This window comes from Sciurus vulgaris (assembly GCF_902686455.1).
Source record: "Sciurus vulgaris genome assembly, chromosome: 4".
Lineage (NCBI taxonomy): Eukaryota > Metazoa > Chordata > Mammalia > Rodentia > Sciuridae > Sciurus > Sciurus vulgaris.
Genome location: NC_136464.1, coordinates 91,301,358 through 91,322,518, shown reverse-complemented (window position 1 = coordinate 91,322,518; position 21,161 = coordinate 91,301,358). Strand labels below are relative to the sequence as shown.

Here is a 21,161-nt window from a genome sequence, read left to right as displayed (position 1 = left end):
TTTATAGATTAGATACTCAATCTAATTTTAATTTTCTGGTTTTGATCATTATACTACAGTTATACAATTCCTTGTTTTTAGGAGACACTAGTGTGGAGAGTCATCCATATCTAGCAGAATCAGAATTGATTGAGCCATGGATACAGAGGCTGGACTCCCAGGAATGGCAGCCATGACAGAATGTTCCAGATAGCCTAGGAAGTAAGTAGCCCAGTGTGGGAGAGGCTGACCATCTGACAATATGGTAGTTCCCTGAGCAAATGGCTTCCCTAGTTCTACTTCATCCTGTTCATTATAGAAGAATCCCTCTTGCTATGGGCTCCTTTACCTACGCAACTCTAAATAAAGGAGAGGTGGGCGACTTCATCATGTTAGAGGCCAGGTCTAGTATGGCCCGATTCATCACGCCCCCTCCCAGTTCAAAATAGTATTGGCTCTTGTGTGTCTAATGGATAAGTTTATGGGTAATTAATTGATTTATTGCTGGCAGGCCATCCTCTGGCAGTTAACCCTTCCCTCACCCACGCGGGACGTGGCAGAAACACCTGTACACTAGCATTTAGGAATAAAATGGTATTATGCACTATTCACAAATGGTTTAGAGAAACTAAACTTTGTCATAAACCTACATTTATATTTATTTAGAAAAGGAGAATAATGGAGATGGAATAAAGCAAAGGTAGTAAACTGTTAATATTTGGGAAATAGTATCTAGAAATTCTTTGTACTGTAATGTCTGTAAGTCTGAAATTGTTGAAATAGAACATTTATAAGAATAAAGCAGCATAAAATAATATCCAGACATTATACTACACTGAATAAAATAAACCCTGAATGAATTGAAAATTGGATGAGGAGCACAAATAGATATACAGTCTCAAGTTATATTCCCATAGAACATGAAAACAATAAAGTAAAATGACAACTTTGCAGAAGAGAAAACCACAAGATACCAATTTAGTGATTCATGTTAACATCATCAGTAATGGAAAAATTAAACTTATAGGACACATGATTTCATGGAGAAAATCACAAAATTATTTGATACTTTTTTTTTTTTTTTTTGAATAATAAGCAACCCTTTATTTGCTGACTGACATTACAAAAACTGATTACAGACGGGAAACAGCGAGGGCCGGGGCGGGTGGCGGGGCGACGGACGGCGACGATGGCCGCGGCAGCGGGCAGTGGGCCGGGGGCGGCGGCGGGCGCAGGGGGCGCTGGGGGCGCTGCGGCGGCTGCGGGCCTAGCGGTCTATCGGGGGAAGGACGGGGGCCCTGCCTGCAAGTTCTGGGAGAGCCCGGAGACGGTGTCTCAGCTGGACTCGGTGCGCATCTGGCTGGGCAAGCACTACAAGAAGTATGTTCATGCAGATGCTCCTACCAATAAAACTCTGTCTGGATTGGTGGTACAACTTCTTCAGTTCCAGGAAGATGCCTTTGGGAAGCATGTCACTAATCCGGCTTTCACCAAACTCCCTGCAAAATGTTTCATGGATTTCAAAGCTGGAGGCACCTTGTGTCATATTCTTGGGGCTGCTTACAAGTATAAAAATGAACAGGGATGGCGGAGATTTGATCTACAGAATCCATCCCGAATGGATCGGAATGTTGAAATGTTTATGAACATCGAGAAAACATTGGTGCAGAACAATTGTCTGACCAGAGCCAACATCTACCTCATTCCAGACATTGATCTGAAGTTGGTTAACAAATTGAAAGATCTCATCAAGCGACATCAGGGAACGTTTACTGAGGAGAAGTCAAAAGCTTCCCACCACATTTATCCATATCCTTCCTCACAAGAGGATGAAGAATGGCTGAGACCAGTGATGAGAAAAGACAAGCAGGTGTTAGTGCACTGGGGCTTTTACCCAGACAGCTATGATACTTGGATACATAGTAATGATGTTGATGCAGAAATTGAAGATCCACCAATTCCAGAAAAGCCATGGAAGGTTCATGTGAAATGGATTTTGGATACTGACGTTTTCAATGAATGGATGAATGAGGAGGATTATGAAGTAGATGAGAACAGGAAGCCAGTGAGTTTTCGTCAGCGAATTTCAACAAAGAATGAAGAGCCAGTCAGAAGTCCACAGAGAAGAGATAGAAAAGCATCAGCTAATGCTCGGAAGAGGAAACATTCACCTTCACCTCCCCCGCCTACACCTACAGAATCGAGGAAGAAAAGTGGGAAGAAAAGCCAAGCTAATCTTTATGGGAAGCGCAGAAGTCAGAAAGAGGAAGATGTGCAAGAAGATCTTACCAAGGACATGGAAGACCCAACACCTGTACCCAATATAGAGGAGGTGGTACTCCCCAAAAATGTAAACCCAAAGAAAGATAGTGAAAATACACCCGTTAAAGGAGGAACTGTAGCAGATCTAGATGAGCAAGAAGAAGAAACAATAACAACAGGAGGAAAGGAAGATGAAGATCCTAGCAAAGGTGATCAGAGTTGGTCAGTTGATCCTGGTGAAGATAATGTGACAGAGCAGACTAATCACATTATTATTCCCAGCTATGCATCATGGTTTGATTATAACTGTATTCATGCGATTGAACGTCGTGCTCTTCCTGAATTTTTCAATGGAAAAAACAAATCCAAGACTCCAGAAATATATTTGGCATATCGAAATTTTATGATTGACACATACCGTCTGAACCCCCAAGAGTATTTAACCAGCACTGCTTGTCGGAGAAACTTGACTGGAGATGTGTGTGCTGTGATGAGGGTTCATGCCTTTTTAGAGCAGTGGGGCCTCGTTAATTATCAAGTTGATCCAGAAAGTCGACCCATGGCAATGGGACCTCCTCCTACTCCTCATTTCAATGTATTAGCCGATACTCCCTCTGGGCTTGTGCCTCTTCATCTTCGATCACCTCAGGTTCCTGTTGCTCAGCAGATGTTAAATTTTCCTGAGAAGAACAAGGAAAAACCAATTGATTTGCAGAACTTTGGTCTCCGTACTGACATCTACTCCAAGAAAACATTAGCAAAGAGTAAAGGTGCTTGTGCTGGAAGAGAGTGGACAGAACAGGAGACCCTTCTACTTCTGGAGGCCCTGGAGATGTATAAGGATGATTGGAACAAAGTGTCAGAACATGTCGGAAGTCGTACTCAGGATGAATGCATCCTCCACTTTTTAAGACTTCCCATTGAGGACCCATACCTCGAAAACTCAGATGCTTCCCTTGGACCCCTGGCCTACCAGCCTGTCCCTTTCAGTCAGTCGGGAAATCCAGTCATGAGTACTGTTGCTTTTTTGGCATCTGTGGTGGACCCTCGTGTGGCATCTGCTGCAGCAAAAGCAGCTTTAGAGGAGTTTTCTCGGGTCCGAGAGGAAGTACCACTGGAGTTGGTTGAAGCCCATGTCAAGAAAGTACAAGAGGCTGCCCGTGCCTCTGGGAAAGTGGATCCTACTTATGGCTTGGAGAGCAGCTGTATTGCAGGCACAGGGCCTGAAGAGCCAGAGAAACTTGAAGGAGCTGAAGAGGAAAAAATGGAAATAGACCCTGACGTTCAACAGCCTGAAAAGACAGAAAACAAAGTGGAAAATGAAACAGATGAAGGTGATAAAGCACAAGATGGAGAAAATGAAAAAAATAGTGAGAAGGAACAGGACAGTGAAGTTAGTGAGGATATCAAGTCAGAAGAAAAGGAGACTGAAGAGAACAAGGAACTCACTGATACATGTAAAGAAAGAGAAAGTGATACTGGGAAGAAGAAAGTGGAACATGAAATTTCTGAAGGAAATGTTGCCACAGCAGCAGCAGCTGCTCTTGCCTCAGCTGCTACCAAAGCCAAGCACTTGGCTGCTGTGGAAGAGAGAAAGATCAAGTCCCTCGTAGCTCTCCTGGTTGAGACACAAATGAAGAAACTAGAGATTAAACTTCGACATTTTGAGGAGCTGGAAACTATCATGGACAGAGAGAAAGAGGCTTCAGAACAACAGAGGCAACAGTTACTTACTGAACGCCAGAACTTCCACATGGAACAGCTAAAATATGTCGAATTACGAGCCCGGCAGCAAATGGAACAGCAGCAGCATAGCCAGAACCCTCAACAGGCACACCAGCACTCAGGAGGACCTGGCCTGGCCCCTCTTGGAGCAGCAGGACACCCTGGCATGATGCCTCATCAGCAGCCTCCTCCCTACCCTCTGATGCACGACCAGATGCCACCACCTCATCCACCCCAGCCAGGTGAGATGAAAGCGTTGCCCATGGAAAAGACTTCTGGCCATCCCATATCACAGATTATCAGAGGGATTAATCATGCAGGTGATGTTTTCTGACAAAGTCTGTCCAAAATTTCCCTTGTCATCTAGAAAATGATAGTCAAGTGAGATGTGGTTTTATCATCATGTAAAACCTGCCATGTTCTTTTTCCAATTCTCTTGGTTGGACACTTTTTTCTTTGGTAGGTCAAACTCTGTATGGCAGTATATCTTAGGATTTCTGAAAAATTAATCCTTACATTGTCTCTACATTCTTTTTTATGGTCCAATTTATTTCACATATTTTCAATTCAACAAAAAATTTGGACAGACTCCAATTTGCCATATTGAGGTTTGACCTGTGGTAGGCTCTGGGCCTTACGTTGGTTTATATGTCAAAGACTATAATGATTATCTGTGGACTTGCCAAACCGTCTTTTATGAAGGAAAGTTACAGTATTAATTTTTGAAGAGATCCTTTGTTTATTCTGCAGTTTTGAGTTTTCTTTTTTACCTACAGATTAATTTCTAAGGTTAGACTCGTGAATTGATATGCTATACCAATCTGTGCAGTAAAATTGTTTTCAGATGATTCAATATAACTTCCTGTCATAAATAATATAGGTATCTGAATTTATGTACTAAATTTAGGGGTGGAGTAGATCCCATGTCTTGAAATCATGGTCATAATTTTTGTTTGATTGCTTGCTAGTTTTTTCCCCTAAGTGATCAGCCTCAAACCTTTAAAATTAAAACACATTAACTCAGGGAATTTGTACTACTTGGAAACATTTAACTGTAATGCAACATGCTTTGGTAATGTTATAGTGTGAACTACCTTTATAACATAGGTTAAATACTCCTATGCTAGAATGTGTTTTCCAATGAGAACATAATATTGTAGCACAGAATGAATGAAGTGGTAGTTCCTATGATTCATAATATGTATACAGGTTTTGCATTTCTCACTGCAATTAGTGATTTATATTCAGATTTGATAATACTCTTAAAAGTTTTTTTCAAGGGAAGACATAACTGTAAAATATCAGTACTAGAATAAAGTCCCGTAGATTTATTTTGGAGTGGAGGGTGGCCAGGGTAGTACTCAGGTTGTGCTAGCACAGCACTTTGTTATGTGGAAGACAGGTTTTATAAGCAACCATGGAATCCAGCTAGTTGGTCTAAACAGGCAAGTGTACAGATTACTAAATTTCAGTAGCTACTTTCATTACATTGGGCCCATAACTGCCCTGGCATATTTCACTGACTGATAAAGAGTGAAAATACATAATAGTCATGTTAGCAAGGGCAACTTGGGAGAAAACGTTTTGAGGGAATAAACTTAAAAAGTTTAAAAAAAAAAGTAATAACTGATAAGCTGTATACATTGCTCTCTTATCAGTGGGAGAAGAGAGATTTGGTGGAGGGATGCTTTCTGGTTTAAAAATTATTAAGGTGTGTCTATTTGTGTTTTTTTAAAGATAGCACTTGAATAGAGGGGCATCTGCATGGCAGATATGCAACCGCCACAATGTGCATTGAAGACAAAAATAACGCTGTTGTGGGTATGCAGCAGGAGTCTCAGTAATCAAGCCAGTGGCCTTTGTGAGGAAGGGAAGGGGCTAACACGGCAGTGGACTGATCCAAATGGCTCCAGGAGTTGAGTGTGGGTGGGTGGCTTCTGCCAGCATGAATTCTTAGAGAAATGTCCTTTCCTTAAAAGGAAAATAACTTTTATATTTAGAGTACATCAGGCATGATGTGCATTTATTAGTCTGGTAAATAAAAAACCACTCAGGTAAGAACACTCGCTCATGGCAGTTTTCAAGCATGGAAATTGCTTTCTCAAAGTGTCATCACTTTTCTTCTAAAAAGGCTGCTAATTAGAGCAGGTTTAGTAGTTCTTACCTTAAGAAAACTTGAATTATTTGGGGGAAAATACTTTCAAAAGATAATGTATTTCACATTCACAAACCCAGCAACCTGGAGTCCAATTTTCAGTATTTTAACTACCTCAGTAATGCTATGAATGTAAGATATTGGGATAGAGATCCTGACTTGAAACAACAACCAGTGCCTGTGGTGATTTAATGTCGTCAAATGCTTTTATTGATTGGTTTATATGTCATTCTTGTTATAGATGAATATGCCTTTTTTAAAAGCTTATTAACACTTTTCCCAATTTATATTTAAAAAAGCTAAAGAACACTGGATTAATCTTGGGGGGGGGGAGAGAATAAAATAATTGATTACTATTGTTGCATACCCAGGGTGGGTGGGTTGGCTGGAAAACCAGAACTGTTTTTAAAACATTAGGTTTCATTATAAATACAACTCACAAGTGTTAGCTTTGGGAGGGGGTTGGGTGGGGGAGTTGTGTGGGTTTTGTTTTGTTTAATTTATTGATTGATTAGTCTGTAAAGTTGTTCGGTTTTTTTGTTGTTTTGGGGTTTTTTTGTTGTTGTTTTTTTGGTTTTATTTTGTTTTGTTTTGTTTTGAGATTACTGGACCATCATTAAATGTGTACTGTGAAGAGATTAATATGTATCAAGGGCTTTACCAAAGTCCACTAAATAAACACTACTCAAGTACAGACTGCAAACCAAAAAAAAAAAAAAAAACTGATTACATTAGCAACAAAAAAGTGTTTTTTCTTGAGTTGATGTCAGAGGCAGTTACTCCCCAAAATGTTAAGTAAAACAGTGTACAACATCAGTATTAAAATGTTAAATTTTACATTGTCTTTACCACTTTGATCTTCTGAACAATTTAATTGAGCAAAATAAGGTAAAAGATTACATGTTTATTTCATCTTCAGGAATGTAAAGGTCTAATTATTCAAACAGTTTTTATTATAAAACTAAACTCTGAAGGTGTCTACAGAGTTGGCTTTTTAAAAATGGTTTTCTTTAAATCAGTAGTCTAACAAGGTTTAGAAAAGACAAAACTCTGTTCAGTGTTTCTGACAAAGTAGAAAGGGTGAAAACATAAATAAGGCTTTAATTTGGCAAAATATAATACAATGCCTTCTGTTATCCTCAAATGAACGGTTTCCCAGTCACTTCACTCAAAGGCCTGGTAGTGTTATTTCTCCTTTGTGAGCTGTTGATTTGCTGACTGTAGCAACTGCTGCAACTGTGTTAGAGTCTGATTTAGACTTACAAACATTTTCTCCTTTTCAGAAGACTCCGTTTCTGAGGAAACTTCACTATTCTTAATAACAATAGTGTCTCCAGCAGCTTTTACTATTTTGGACTGGATAAGATCTGGTGACTGTTGGGCCTTATGCAAATCACCAGCTACCTTCTGTCTTTCGCTTTGTTCGGTTTTAAGTTTTATGACTGTTTCATTTAACTGTGTCTTCAACTCTCTGACTTCTGTAACATAGGTAGATCGTTCAATTTCTGCCTTCTCTAGTTCCATTTCCAAATGCTCTCATTCTCTTCTCAGATTTTCGATATCTTTGTTTTCTCTTCTTAATCGCTCTAGCTCTTGCTCTGAAGATGTAAATGATGACTGCATCTGCTTAATAGTCTTTTGTGATTCATCGACCTTCACTTTCCATTTATTTTCTTCCTGCTCCACACTTCTCTGTAGCTTCTGTAAAATTCCTTCTGTTTCCGCAAGGACAGACTTATATTTTTCACACTCCAGCTGTAAAAGTGTGTGCATTTCATCAGCTTCTTTCAACTTGTGCTCTAGAACCTTAACCTCCTCTGAACCTGAAGTTCCAACTATACATTCTTTGGCCTTCTTTTCAAATCCACACAACCATTCGCGGTAATTCAAATTAGAAGGGACAGACACCTTTGGAAATAATTTTTTGAGAACTTCTTTAGCTTCCAACTCAACAGCTTCCACCTGTTGCTGTCTTTCATTATTTTTCTTCCTTTGGTGTTCAACAGCATCTTTCAAAGAATCTAACTCATTCTGGAGACCAATTATTTCCTTCTCTTTGTCTGAAAGTGCTTTCAATAATTCTTCATGAGGGGGGAAAGTGGATGCCTGCTGGTAATTCTGAGGCTTAAGCTGCTCAATCTGGGATTGAAACAATTTGTTTTCATCTTGTACCTCCTGTAACAGCTTTGTTTTGCTAGAAAGATCACTCTCCCTCTCTTTTAGCATAGCCTCTATTCTCTTCATTTCATTTTCTTTCTCTTTCAACACAATTTCAAGTTCTTCAAATCATGATGCAGAACATGCCTCCTGCAAGTTATGTTGTGCTGCTTCCTGCATGTAAGTCTTCAAAGATTCATTTTCTTCTTGCAGATCCTGTAACCATTTCTCTCTATTGGCTAGGTCTTTCTCCTTCTCTTCTATAAGAGCCTTCATGGTATTCATCTGTTCCTCCTTTCCTTTTAATAAGTTCTGAAGCTCCTGAACTTGAGAAGCAATAGATAACTGTTGAGCCTTTTCAAGCTGGACATTTCCTATTTCTTCTTTTAGAGTCTCTATTTCCTGTTTCAAATCCTGAACAGTTTTCTACTTATTAGCAACTTCGAGGAGTTCAGCTTCCAGAAGCTCTTCTACAGACTTATCTTTCCATCTTTTTCGTGGATCACCTTCTTAAGTTCTTCAACTAAAGATGCAAAAGAAACCTGATCATTTTGCTTAGCCTTTAAGTCTTGAACTTCTTTCGTCAGAGATGAATTTTCTGTTCTTATTGCCTGAATAAGTCCAGTTTCAAGTAATTCTTCTACAGTCTTTAACTTCTCATCTTTTTCTTGAATGTATTTTTCCATTTGTTCCACAATATCTTTATTAAGCTGTTCAGAAAGAAGAGTTTGTAGTTTCTGAACTTCCAATTATAATCCTTTGTTCTAGTCATTTAGAATCTTAAATTCTTCAATTTTGTTTGAAATTTCACACTGAAGCTGCTCTTCCAGCAATCGTATTTTATCATCCTTAACATGAATACTTTTTTGCATCTTCTCTAATTCATGTGCTGCAGCAGCCTGCTCATTTGCCAAGGCCTGTGATTTCTGTACTTCAGCTTTTAATAAGAAATTCATGTTCTGTATATCCTTAAGTTCCTCCTCTTTACTTGCTAAATGATCATGTTCATTTGCTAAAGAATCTTCAGTCTGTTTTATTTGCTTATCCTTTTCTGCAATCACTTTATGCAATTCTTCTGCTAGAGCTGAAGCGGAGGTCTGGACTGCCATCTGGGAATGGAATTGCTGAATCTGAGCTTTCAAAGCTTCATTCTGCTCCAAAATATCCTGAACTTGCATTTGTAGAGACTCTTCTTTGCTCACCCTTTTTTGCTCTGATTCCATTAACTGCATTAGTCTTTGCTCCAACTGTTGTTTTGATACCAAAGTATCTGTAAGCTTACTATGCAGACTCTGTACTTCATTTTCTTTGGCCACAAATTTACTCTGTAAATCTTGCTGTGCTGCCTCATGTTCTGCTGTTCTCTTCCTGATGTAGCTTTGAACTTCTTCCCACCTTCTCTCAGCTTCTTGTAGCTGAACCTTTAACTGAGTAACTGCTTGCTCTGCATTCTTCTTTTGGACTTCCTCTTGCTGTAGCTTTCCTGTTTTTTCAGTCAGCTTATTCACCAACCTAGCTAATCCTGGCGCAGTTTATTGAGTTCTGCAGACTGCTTGCTTTCCAGTTGGTTTGTAGTGTTGCTGACAGCATCTCTCAATATACCATTTTCCTGCTTCAAGTGAGCTATCTCTGCTTCCATCTGCTCACGAACTTGCTGAAACTTCATCTGCATCTGTTGGGTCTCTTGGTAACTGACATGCATTTTGTTTTGAAATACATTATGTTCTTTTTCTAATGTTCCAATTGGATCTTTTACCTTTGCTATAACTACACTGCTTCTTTCTTTCTCTGTCATCATTTCCTGGGTTAACTGCTTACACCGATCCTTTGTAGCAGCAGCATCTTCCTTCATAGCAGCGAGCAACTTGTCCTTTTCCTGAAGCTGATGTAGAAGTGCAGCCAATTCTCCTTTACTTGACTTCTTTAAAGCATCCTGTAACACACCAGATTTTTCTTTCAGCAAGTCTACAACACAAAGGGCCTCATTTTCAGAAAACATCATAGTCTTCAAGGCAGAAGAAAATCTTTAAATTTCATTTCAGCATTTTGTCAGTTTCAATCTTCAATTTTTTAGCCCCAGATTTCTGGATTCCTTCTAATTGGTCAGATTTGCGTTAGTATTATCCATCAAAGGAATATAAGTAGTTGCATGAATAAGGGGTTCATCTACCAAGACATTTTCTGTCTTCTGCTTCTTTGATGAAGTCTTCTTCTTTTCTGATCCGCTTTCTTGTTTAGTCTCCTGATGGAGGGGTAATAGTTCTTGCTTTTTTGAAGGTGCCATGAGAGCTTCCACCTTTTTATCCTGGTCATCACTTCCATTTTTAGACTTCTTCTGCCCTGGTTTCTTCTTTGAGGCAGCTGCTTCTGAAAGAATGGACATTTTTTTAAGCTGTCTGAGGTCACCCTCCCAGTTATCTTAACTCCCTAAGGTCACCCTCCCAGTCATCTCAACTCCCTAAGGTCACCCTCCCAGGAATGGGAACAAAGCCCTTAAAGCTGTTCCAAGAAACAGCCCCAAACAGAGAATAAAAGGGTAAATTGAGCCAGATAGCCAGATAGTGATCAAACAGAATGATTACCAGAAACTATTGACCAGAATCTACGCCCTGTTGTAAAACATTGTGAAACATGTTGTATGTTATCAGCAAACCCAGAACCCCCTTTGAAATTTCCCGGCAGCTTTGTCCCCCTTTTCCCTTTCATGTGCGACCCCTCCCGATGTGTGGTTTCTGCCTTTATAAACCTACAAGATTTTCTGCTAGGGACTCGACTCCTGGAGTTGGGTCCCAGCGCGCTGGAATAAACACCTCTTGCGGTTTGCATCAAGTGACGCCTCCTGCGGTTGATTGGGGTTGCCGTCCATCCATGGGACAGAGTTGGGGGCCCTTTTTTGGGGGCCTTACATTTGGGGGCTCGTCCGGGATAAGATGGCCCCCCCTCATCCGCGGAGTCGACCTTGGAGGTAAGAAGGGGTACCCCGAAGTTGTCTGTCGTTGTCTTGTGTTTTGTTTTGTTAGTTGATCTGGTTCTGCGAGCGCGCTTTCGGTTTCGGTGGCAGCCGTTCGGTGACTCGTGAGAGGGGCCGGACAGTGGCCGGTAGACGTGCCTGGGGGGCCACAGGTTGCAGCCCTGGGGGACGCCCTAAGGGTGGAAGGAGAGCCAGGGACGCCTGGTAGTCTCCGTCGGTAAGGGCGCTGATGGGGTTCAATTGGTGGATCAGAGATTGGCGCCTGTCTGTATCTGGTTCTGTTGTGTGTTTGTGGCGGAGGTGGAGGAAGGGTTGGAACAACTGGGGGGTTCTGGGCCCGGGCTACTCTCGGGTGGACCCCAAAGGTTCCTTCTCTGGACTCCCCCTCCCAACAGCCCTAAAGGGTAACTTAGCAAAGTAGCTTCAGTCTCAAAAGTAATGAAAAATAAGGTCTCATAATTTTAACATCCAACCTGTCCTGATGAGATGGCTAAAATGCCTTAGACACAGAGTTTCTGTTAAAACCTGTTAGATCCTTCCAGATCTCAGTCCAGGCTTGCATTGAAATATAAATAAAAGAAGCCTAATGGCTTAGTAGGAGACCGGTCTCAAACCCAGGGAAAGAAAAGGTAAAAAGAGTCTTTAAAACTCCAGCAAAGTAAATTTTATGGTACTTTACTAAAGTAATTAACGGCCGTATGATTTTTTTCCAGGACTCTTGGTTTTTTTTAATTATATGTTTTTTTGAGCTCATGATTTTTTTGACCAGTTCTATTTTTTATTCAACTAGAGTTTTTGAACATCTGTTACACTGCAATGGAGATTCACCTATGAAGTTACAAGGGCTTGATTTTGTGTTATTTGTATGTTGTGCTGTCTGATGTCATGTTTTGTCTGTATCAAAACTGAGCGCTCCTAAAATTAAGATTTAAAAATGGATCCAGATACTTTTAATTCACGTGATTTAAAAAGGTTCAAATTGGGTAAACTAATAAGAGTAAAATGTCTTTGAAAATAACTTGCAAGTCTCTAGGTGGTCAAGCTAATAAAATATTGATGTTAATAAAATGTCTAATATCAATTGTTTCTAGGACTTTTCTTCAACAGGGAAGAGACAGCAAATACTGTTCAGGACACTTGTCTGATATCTTGGTTTTTTTTACAGAATAAGTGAATTAGAGTTAACATGTATGGGATTACTCTAATGTGTTTGTAGAGACATCTGATTAATTTACAAAGTTAAAATGCTAATTGTTAAATAACATCGAGTACTTTTAACTCCTTGAATTCCATGGGGTATCATACTTAAACATTATTGGTGTTTTCATAGGTTGGTAAATAAAAGGGTTTAAACTTGCTTTGTGTCATCACTAAACTAAAAACAAGGTTGCTAAGAGTATGTCCTAACAAGTGCAATTCTATATACAAAGGGTCCCAAAAGTTTCAACTGTGTTTCAATTAGAGTACTATAAACAACAGAATATTTAATCTTATTAAAATAGAGTAATTTATCTAAATTCAGAAATTTCATAAGAGTTGTTTCAGAATGTGAACAAAAAGGGGTCAACGAGTAGGAAAGAGAAAATAAAAGGTTCTGGGTATGGAAATATATTTAGTAAAAGGAAAAAGGAAATGTTTCTGGGTAAGAAAGTGCTTGTGTGATGAAATACATGAGGGTCTAAGTAAGTGCTAAGAAAGTCTGTGTAAGTAAAAGGCAAGTTTCAACAAGTTTGTGTGTAACTAAGTTGGTTATATGTATGTGAGACAGCTAAAACTATTGAAGGTTTTTCCTAAGGTGAAATACTAACGTTCTGATATAAACCAAAGTTTAATCTATATGGTAGAATGACATGGTAAAATGACAAGGATTTGAAACACTAATTTACTCTTAACTTTGTGTCTATTAAGTTTTATTCTTTAGAACAATTAGTCTTAAAAATTGGGGTGTATACAATTATGGTTAAACAACTATTATAGAGTATTGTACTTTGTTACAGAGTATACATTTCTCTTTAAAAACTCAATTTGGTAAGATAAAAGTGTCAAGGTATTTGTGAAATGGTCACTAGTTGTATATTAAATGTGTTCATATTTTTCAGGACCACAAGTTTTTAAAGCAAGGAATTTATTAAGCTCTGCTATCCTCCAGATTAAACTTGTCAGTAATGGTAATCTTAAACTTATAAAGAGTAAATTTTATTGGGGATTTATTTCTATCATTTAATGTTCTATTATAGGACCTGCTATCAATAGGGTATGTGTAAAATTTGTTACTTTTTACACTGAGATAAAGAATTTCAAATGTAAATGTATTTCTAAACATTAGAGTCTGATTTGTTTAAAGGTTAATATTGTGAAACATGAAAGAAACATGAAAACATTTTGCCATTTAATCACAAAAGGAAAGTTAAAAGCTCTCTCAGTGCAGGCCATTTAGCTCATCTCGTACGTAGAGTTCCTGACTCTCAAGCGGGAGGCCTGGGTTCGAGTCCCAGCACTCTCGGATTGTGGAAATAACAAAAGTTCTTTCAGCCTTTCTTTGATTCATGTTTTAGATACTATGTTAAATTGTGTTAATTATAAAGTTTATATAGACTCAGGAAACAGTATATGTAAACTACTTAATGATATTTAAGGAAGAAGCAAAGATCAACATCAGAATTAGAACACTTAAGATCTGTAAAGAGCCCTGCCTTACCTGAGATAAGGCTCTGCCTCCCACCTTACTGCATGTTAGAGTGACTCCAAAATAAGCCAGACTTCAGCTTATTTAAAGTTATAGTCAAAAGATTGGTTCTTGTTGTAAAAGTACTGTGATCTCAAATAGGGGATAGAATATAGTTCTCAATCAAAATTCAAGATAGCTATTATACAAGCTGAATATATTTTTACTCTTGCTAATTTCATTTTGTAAAACTGTTACCTGTTAATGTTTTGCAGAAGTAGCTGCTCCAAGAATAAACAACCTAGGTAACTTGTGATAATAAGCCATCACCTATAGAATAGATAGTGGTAACTTCCAGTACTAATGCAGACTCCAGTTAGATAAAAGGGTAAATAACTGTAAAGTTATGGACATCAAAGTTAAAGCCCATTACTCTTAATTTATGACTGGTGAGACTGGCTTGCTGGATAATTAAGATCAAACTTAGAAATTGGAGTTAAATACAGAGGTCAAGAAAAGTCCATATTTGGGTCTTGCCCTCAACGTCAGCCTGAACCCAGGGAATAAGAGAACTTCTCTAAGGAGCGTTGTAACTCTGGGTCACACAACCTCCTGATCAAGGAGATTGTTGACTAGAGGATGAAAAATCATCCAGTGCATCTGCTGCAGAGGAGGGTCATGGAAAAGGGGAAACATCCCTTGATGTTTCTAAAGGAAGTCACCCCATCAAGAGACCCTGCCTAACCAAAGTCACTGGTGGAGCTAAGGAGCCGCTCTTAAGTTCTGTACGAGTGACCCCTGTGGGACTCAGCTGACTCTTTAACAAGACAGGAACCAGGTCAATTTGACCAGCTTGATCTTAGACACCCAGCAAAACAGTTAAAACCAAAGTATAGCCATTCTTGGGCATTTAAAGGAAATAATAGTTAAATGTAACTTTAGATGTAGCCTGATAACTATCAGAGAAACTGCCAGAGTCAGAAGTTTTTAGTCAGTTTAAGGCCTGCAGACCTTCCTAAGCTACACAGGTAGACTTAATCTATGTTTGCCAGTATGATTATCTATTCCTAAGTAACAGAAGTATAGAGATCTCTACTAAACACAGGTTATACCAATAAAGGGATATTTTACAAAATCAGATGACATTAAGTAGCTTAACTATATTTTTGGGGGACATCTATGGCAATGTTAAAGTCCCCAAATGAAGGCCTTGTCCTCTCCAGCCTTTGCTAGGCCTAGTTATGGGAACAATTTCTCAGTTCTTTCACCTCCTGGTGAGAGATTAACTTCTGTCATTTTCATGATACTCAGTGGCATGTTTCAGATGCTGCAACATTTACTTTGTGCTAATCTCATTTCAGTACTCATGTCTTTTTGTTCTTCTATCATAGAAGCAGCCACCCCCAGATGACTTTACAACCTGCTCTTCCCCAACCAGGCTTCTTCCTGGGACCCCTCGATTGACCCGATTTTTAAAAAGAAGGAACTCCAAACTGCTTGCCCCTCGCTGCCCCCATTCAGCTTCGAAGCAGCCAGAATGACCGACGCCCCTTTTCATTTCCTTAACAAGCAGTTATGGGTTCCTAAAGCTAAAGCGGGGAATGAAGACAGAATTGGGAATAGGCAGTTAGTGTAGAAATAGGGGATCGGGTCAAATCGAGGAAATGAAGCCATGAGGTCATCTGCCTCTGCAAGTTGGAGACTGCCCCTGGAAGAATGGAATGTCAAGGATCTCCGGAGGCCATTGATTACCAAATTTACCTGCCTTTATCAAGGACTGTTTATCAAGGACTGCAAACAAGGGGCTGCTAATTGGTGGCCCGCCCCCTCGGCTCTTGCCTGCCTAAAATCGCCTAGTCACCTTCATCAGGGAAAGAATAAGTGCTGTACAGGTACTAATGCTCAGGCAACAATACCAGTCCCTCTGCCACGGAAATAGCTTTGGAGAAGAGTATATAGAGACAGAAGTTCCATGATTAGAACTTACCAGAAAAGAAAATGGGGAAATGAAAGAATGGACATTTTTTTAAGCTGTCTGAGGTCACCCTCCCAGTTATCTTAACTCCCTAAGGTCACCCTCCCAGTCATCTCAACTCCCTAAGGTCACCCTCCCAGGAATGGGAACAAAGCCCTTAAAGCTGTTCCAAGAAACAGCCCCAAACAGAGAATAAAAGGGTAAATTGAGCCAGATAGCCAGATAGTGATCAAACAGAATGATTACCAGAAACTATTGACCAGAATCTACGCCCTGTTGTAAAACATTGTGAAACATGTTGTATGTTATCAGCAAACCCAGAACCCCCTTTGAAATTTCCCGGCAGCTTTGTCCCCCTTTTCCCTTTCATGTGCGACCCCTCCCGATGTGTGGTTTCTGCCTTTATAAACCTACAAGATTTTCTGCTAGGGACTCGACTCCTGGAGTTGGGTCCCAGCGCGCTGGAATAAACACCTCTTGCGGTTTGCATCAAGTGACGCCTCCTGCGGTTGATTGGGGTTGCCGTCCATCCATGGGACAGAGTTGGGGGCCCTTTTTTGGGGGCCTTACACTTCACAGGGCAGGGTGGATTGTTTTGTAACTGGGACAGGTTCTACTTTTTTGCCAGGTAACTTTGATACATCACTTTCTTTGATGACTTGCTCTTCAAGTGAAGGTTTTTGTTTCTTTTCCTTCTTTCTTTCTCTAACACTACTTGAAGTTTCAACCACATTCAATGGAACAGGTACAACTTGCTCATCTTCTACAGCCAAATCATCAGACAATTTAAAGTCTCGAGGTACACTCTCTGAATCAGATTCATGGAGGTTTCCATTCTGGATTTCTTTCTTTTTATTCTTTTTCTTTTCTGCCCTCTTTTTATCTGGTTTTGTAGGAATAAGCTTTTGTTTTCTTTTCTGTTTTGCAAGAACTTCATCATATATTTGATACTCTTGACAAAAATGTGTGATTTATGAGTAATCATAAAGAAACATGGAAAAAATCCATTTGAGGTGCATTCTACAAGAGATATCCTTAAAAGATTCTATCCACGTCATGAAAGTTAAAAGAAGACTGAGTAGCATTGGAGAATTCAGGAATCTAAGGAATGCAACTAAGTGCATTCCCCAGACCTGAATGGAATCCCTTTGGTTATAAAGGACACTGTTAGACAAGTCACAAAACTTGAAAAGAATCTGAGGATTAAATGATAGAATGTATCATGATAGAATATATTAGCATTAACTTTTCACCATGAAAGTTCTATGGAAATTATGGAGCATGTTCTGACTTACAAGAAATAATTTATAATCATGAATGATGGAAAGTGTCAAAAATTTACTGTCAAGTGGTTCAGGAAAACAAAGTTCTTTATAATAGAAACTGGAACATTAACTTTAAGACTATTTCCAAAAAACTGAATAAACAAAGGAGAAATATTTAAGGCCTTAGACATTCCCATCAGGAAGAAAACATGTCAGTACTTAAAACAAAAACTAAAAAAAGTTGATTGTACTATAATAGTTGTAATACATCAAAATATTTGTTTTGTCACAGTATTGACATGGCAAAATAATTCTGGTCTAAACCTTCAGGTCCATATTTGGAAATAAAAATTGGAAAATACAAGTAAGTCCTCAATAATGTGACAATTAGCTCCATAAAGTATTAATGACCACTTGGTTGTTAGTGTACTATTTAATCAGCTGGCATTTTGGTGGTTTCAGTATGTAAAACTCAAAGGGATATGCACTTGCACTTCAAATTTAGTTGTAAACACCAAGAACATTTTAAATATTTTTTAATTTAGTATGTGCTCACTTTTAAACTTTGCAACATTGTACATTACTCACAAACACACACATATACACATTATCATCACCAAAAATAAAATCTAATTCCACTATAGTGGAAAAAAATAACAAAACATTTTAGTATCCCTAAGCTTAAAAAAATAACCCCAAGAATTTATAAATGGAATAACATCTGATTAAAGAACTTCTTAATCTGATTAAAGAATTTCTTAATTGCAAAGGAAACAATTAGAAATGTGAAGACAGAACCTATAAAATGGGAGAAGATCTTTCCTACCTACACTTCTGACAGAGCTTTAATGTCTAGAATATATAAAAATTGAAAAAACTTTACACCAAAAAATTAAATAACCCAATTAGCAAATAGGCAAAGGAAGTAAACAGAAAATTCTCAAAAGAAGAAATACACATGGCCTACAAATATTTGAAAAATGTTCAATATTATTAGCAATAAGGGAAATGCAAATCAAATCTATGCTGATTTCATCTCACACCAGTCAGAAGGACAGATGTCAAGAATACACATAATAAATGCTATAGAGGATGTGGAGATAAAGGAACACTTTTGTACCATTATTGGGATGGCAAATTAGTGAAACCACTCTGGAAATCAGTATGGAGGTTCCTCAAAATACTAGACATGGAACTATCAGCTAAACCATCTTTCAGTATTTCTCATGAAGAATTAAAGTTATCTTTCTACAAGGATACATGCATACCCATGTTTTCAGAAGCACAATTCACAATTGCCAAACTATGGATCCAGTGTAGGTGTTCATCAATAGATGAGTGAATGAACAAATTATGATCTATATACAAAATGGAATTTTATTCAGGGAGAACACAAAATGAAAGTTTGTGACTGGCAGCAAAATGAATTATGTTAAGCAAAATAAATCAAACTCAGAAGGTCAAGTGTTGTTTGTTTTCTCTCACAAACAGAAACTAGAGAGAAAAACCATAAATAAACATGGGTCTAATCTTATGAAGATTAAAGGAAGACCAGTAAAGGAAAGGAATCAACTGGAGAGAGTGAGTGTAGGAGGGGGGAAGTGTTAGAGAGTGAGGTTGGTCAAACTGTATTGTCACATTGTATGAATGCATGAATATGTAATGACAAATCCCATCATTGTGTACAACTACAATGCACCCATCAAAAATTGTGAAAAAAAGCATGTAACCTTGATCATACTATAGTAATTATAATAACATTAAAACACTGTTAAGGACCACAGTATTGGAAATAGCAAAATAATGTTAGTCTAAATCTTTAGGTCCATATTTGGAAATAAAAATTGGAAAATAGAAAAAAGTACCAATAATGTGATATTTAGATTCATAAAGTTATTAATGACCACATGCTTGTTAGGGTAGTATTTAAAGTGCCGACTTTTGGGTAGTTTGAGTACATAAAAATCAAATGGGTGCATACTTGCAATTCAAATTTATTTGTAGATGCCAAGAAAAGTTCAAATATTTTAAATTTAATATATGCTCACTTACTCAATTTTGTGAAATTGTGTATTCTACATATATATACAAATACCCATTATAACTGCCAAAATTAAAGTTTAAAGCCACTTGAGTGGAAAAAATAGCAATCCATTTTTTCTACATAGCCTGGATTAAAGAGGAATTTGGAATAATGACAAAATATTTTGCTATGAAGAAATATTTTACAGCAAATATAGTTAAAATTGTTCTGAGAGAAAACATAGTCCTCTGCATTTATTTTTGAAAGTCTGAAAATGATTGATATAAGTTTACTAATTAAGGATTGACCAGAATGACTACATTAAAAATAAAGTTAAAAAAGTAGAAATAGTTAAAAAAACAAAAAAGTATAACTAAAGAACATGAAAACTAAATATATAGAAAGGAAAAATGAGGAAATTTGAAATGCTAAACCAGAAATATATAATAAGCTTTAGAAAAACATAAAATAAAAATATAGGATTTGAAAGCAGTAGAACTAATGGTAAGAAAGATTTTTAAATGATTATAAAATGACTACATATTTTTACTGCAGTATGTTTTTGGAAGTTCTAGCAAGTCCAGGTTCAAACTCTGTAGCAAATGGAAAACAATTACTAAATTATTTCTCTCAAAGAATTCACTCTTTACTGGACATGTTGTAAAACATTATTATGGAATTTAATATGCCCATAGTCGTACACTGCTTTAATTATTATTGTGGTGATCAGAGCTTCAGGTTCCCCCATTTTTCCTTTATCAGTTCAGCATTCATATGGTCAGGTAGTATGTCAAGTATTGGAATGATAAGATTAATATGAGAATGCTCACTCCTTACATGTCCAAGGCCCTGGGTTCAATCCCAGAACTGAAAAACAAAAACAAACAAGTTTACCATAAAGATAAAAATAATAAAATTGCAATAAAATAAATTATAATTTATAATTTATTATTTGGAAATCCAAATAATGTTATGCACTGAAATTAGTGTCCTAAAACATTTTATTGTTTAACGTACTTTAGATTGACTGTTAAATGTCCACTTTCATACATATTTGACTTATGAGTTGATCAAGTTTCTTCTGAAATCCTGTGTTTGACTCCTCTTCTTAATTAAGATGATAACCAGATGAAACTTCTAGTGAAGCCACTCCTTCTTGAACTAGTCTTGCTCCCACCTGATAAAATATGTTAATAATTTATAAACCACCTTATTATTTCTGTATGTTGATAAACTCTCACATATTTCTCTAAAAATATCACCATATACATCAATCCATCTACTGTAGCTAAAGGTTATTTATTTCTGAATTCCATTAAGGACACAGAAGGTGTTGTCTTCGTGTCTAATCAATCTTATCAATCTTATGATCTTTAGACAAGATTCACCCTCTATCCATTCCTCCCCTGATGAAGTTGCAATGCTTGACAACCTACTGGATTCTCAAACAGACATGGGTATGTAGATTGGACTAGGGCTGGAGAATTCTACAGAGGAGAATATTATCCCCCACCTTTTTACTTAGAAACTCAAACTTAGAATTCCTCACACATTCAATCCTCTGCTCAAGTCTTTCCAATAGATTTCAATTACAGAATAAAAAGGAGACCTAGGTAACCATGTCTGCCTCTGTTCCTAACCACAGCTCCTACAACTTGCTCCAGTCCTCACCCCATTCCTACTGTACATGAATCCTGCCACAATTTGATAGTCAAATGGAGACTCAATACCCAATTAATGAACTGTAGAAAGCTACAATACTAACAAGTATGAACAAATTATCTGCGAACATGTGCAATTAATAGCAGAAACAGTGGGTAGAGTAAATCAACTATGATTTTGCCAAAATTCATCATATTATGATTTCATGAAAAGTAGATGCTTTGAAACAGGTAAGTGATCATAAGATATTGAGATGGTGATTTTCAAATTCTTCTCAAATTGGCATGAGTAAAAATAAAATCACCAAATAGAATAGATAAAA

At 37.8% G+C, this 21,161-nt stretch overlaps 1 protein-coding gene and 1 pseudogene across 2 annotated transcripts; one reads left to right on the top strand and one right to left on the bottom strand.

The window, feature by feature from the left end:
- Positions 1-1,159: 1,159 nt before the first annotated feature.
- On the top strand, positions 1,160-4,300 carry LOC306660259 (SWI/SNF complex subunit SMARCC1-like; the record flags this gene model as incomplete). The annotated part of the gene is made up of 1 exon (XM_079138401.1): positions 1,160-4,300. The coding sequence occupies exon 1, from the start codon at positions 1,169-1,171 to the stop codon at positions 4,298-4,300; it is 3,132 nt and encodes a 1,043-aa protein (XP_078994527.1). The 5' UTR covers positions 1,160-1,168.
- A 2,544-nt stretch (positions 4,301-6,844) lies between these two features.
- On the bottom strand, positions 6,845-10,645 carry LOC306660386 (kinectin-like; annotated as a pseudogene). Its single transcript has one exon. The product of its transcript is annotated as a kinectin-like (transcript).
- Positions 10,646-21,161: the final 10,516 nt, after the last annotated feature.